At 55.4% G+C, this 2,046-nt stretch overlaps 1 protein-coding gene across 1 annotated transcript; it reads right to left on the bottom strand.

Annotated features, from left to right (window-relative positions):
- Positions 1 to 269: 269 nt before the first annotated feature.
- On the bottom strand, positions 270 to 1,786 carry LOC114615476 (ubiquitin carboxyl-terminal hydrolase 17-like protein A; the record flags this gene model as incomplete). Its single annotated transcript, XM_028761186.1, has 1 exon — positions 270 to 1,786. A coding segment is annotated over one exon (1,517 nt), but the record flags the coding sequence as incomplete, so codon positions are not given.
- Between the last annotated feature and the right edge of the window lie 260 nt (positions 1,787 to 2,046).

Raw genomic sequence — 2,046 nt, 5'->3', positions numbered from 1 at the left:
GATTCGCAGGAGAGGGTGTGCAGACCCATCCAAGGCTTCCAGCTTTCTGGTGTTTCACCTGTACCAACACCCTGGGCATTTTCTTCACATGCAAACAACTGTCCTTCTTAGAGAGTCAGCAAAGACGGGCAGGGGCCCAGAGGAAAGGTGGAGCCCACCTGACAGGGGAGGCACTGTCCCTGGCTGGGACACAGGTCCAACTCTCTGTTTCCAGGGGCCTCGGGTTGACAGTGTGTCCAGAGGAGCCAGGGTGAGTGAGTGGGTGAGCACTAGTGAACAAGCAGAAGCCTCTGCCCATGCTTGTTCTTGTTCTTGTTCTTCCCCTTCTTGGATCTTTGTCTCCCTGCCTGACTGCAGAGCTGCCCAGTCGTGTTCATGGGGCCCTGAGAGATGAGGAGCCTGTCAGCATTGAGCCTCGGTTGATTCTCCTTGTCTGGAGCGTTGCTGCCCCAGTATGCTGTGTATCTGGGCTGGGCAATCACAGTTGCACTGGCTGGCAGATGGAGTTGGCTCTTCCTGGGTTTCTGCCCGGCTTTCTGGTGCTTCTGCTCCTGGAGCACTTTCCCCTCCACTAAGGAGGTTTCTTTGGTTGCTGTAGTCGTCTCCCTGTTTCCGCGGGGCTCTCCTGAAGCTTCTGTGCCAGAGCTTCTCTTCTTGTGCTTTTGTTTCTTCCGGGACTTCTTCAGCTGGTATTCGGGGTCAACGGGGTCAAGAACCTCATGGACTCTGCCCACGGACACATCAACCTTGAGCTTCTTCTTGAGGTCAGGCTGCTGCACATAGAAGAGCACATAGGCAGGCTCCCTCAGGACAGAAGTCGCATCACACCTGGTGACCCGAGCATCATCCATCTTATACCACTTGCCATGGCCGGCTTTGACGCAACAGTAGTAATGTCCACTGTGACAAGTCACACCATCATGGACCAGGACGGCATGGAGGGCATAAGGCAAAGGTCTTCCAGTAGGCCGAGACAGGTATGGCTGCAGGTCAAGGAACTCCGGGTAGCTTACTTCTCTGTTCAGCTTGTCACCCCGGAAATCTGAGAAGCGATTTAACACTAGCAGGAGAACCTTGGAGGCTCTGTGAACAGTCAGGGTCTTGGAAGCTGGCCTCTTCTGGCTACACCTTCCACAGTAGTAGGCGTTGTCCCCACGCAGCTCTTCTGCCTTCACTGTATCCCGCAAGGCTTGCTTCACACTCTGAGCCGAGCTGATATCCAGGGCGATGTCCAGGAAGGGATCATAGGAATCCGAGGTGCCCTGGCAGTGGAGACACTTGATCTGAGATCTCCACAGGCCTCCAAAGATGTCAGGGATCGGGGAGCTGTCCTTAGAGGGGGAGTCCCACTCTTCGTACCCCCGCTGGCAGGATTCATGCATGGTTTGCAAGGTGAACATGAGAAACTCGTGGGCATCTTCCTGCTTGTGCTTGTGGAAGGCAGAGGTCAGGATGTGGGAGGGCCTCATGACATCCCCCGAGTTGGAGTGGAGGAGGCTCTGGGTCACATGAGCTTCCATAGCACACATCTTACAGCCTTCCGGGGAACGACAGGTCTGAGAGTGCTCCCGGGACAGCATGTAGTCAGCAAGTGGTGGTGTGTGTGTCAAGCACTGCAGGGCTGCGTTCAGGTAGCAGCTGTTGCCTGTGTTCTCCAGCCCGCATCCAGGTCCTTGGGGCCTCTCCCAACTCAGAAGGTGCTTGCCATCACTGGCAGCCATCTCCTCCACCACCTGGGCTCCATCCTGATGCAGCGCTGGGGCACCAGGAGATGGCAGGGCTGGATCTGTAAGCGGACAAGAACACAAGAAGACTTTAGGGTCAACAACAGCTTTGGCAGAGCACTTGTCAGTGGCCAAATCTTTTAAGCTCAGGCTCCTCCAGTTTAGAAAACCGGACCCACCTTACTTTCAACTCGGGGAAAACAAACAGGACAGTACCTAGCATTACTTTCCAAGATACCCACTCCCGCCTGCCCCTCCCCCACCCCTCAACAAAACCTGACCCTAAATCCAGTCTCCAGGTCACAACCCCAACAAGACCAGC

This window comes from Grammomys surdaster, unplaced genomic scaffold (assembly GCF_004785775.1).
Source record: "Grammomys surdaster isolate TR1022 unplaced genomic scaffold, NIH_TR_1.0 126688, whole genome shotgun sequence".
Lineage (NCBI taxonomy): Eukaryota > Metazoa > Chordata > Mammalia > Rodentia > Muridae > Grammomys > Grammomys surdaster.
The sequence above is the reverse complement of the archived record's forward strand: the minus strand, read 5'-3'. Positions and strand labels throughout refer to the sequence as shown.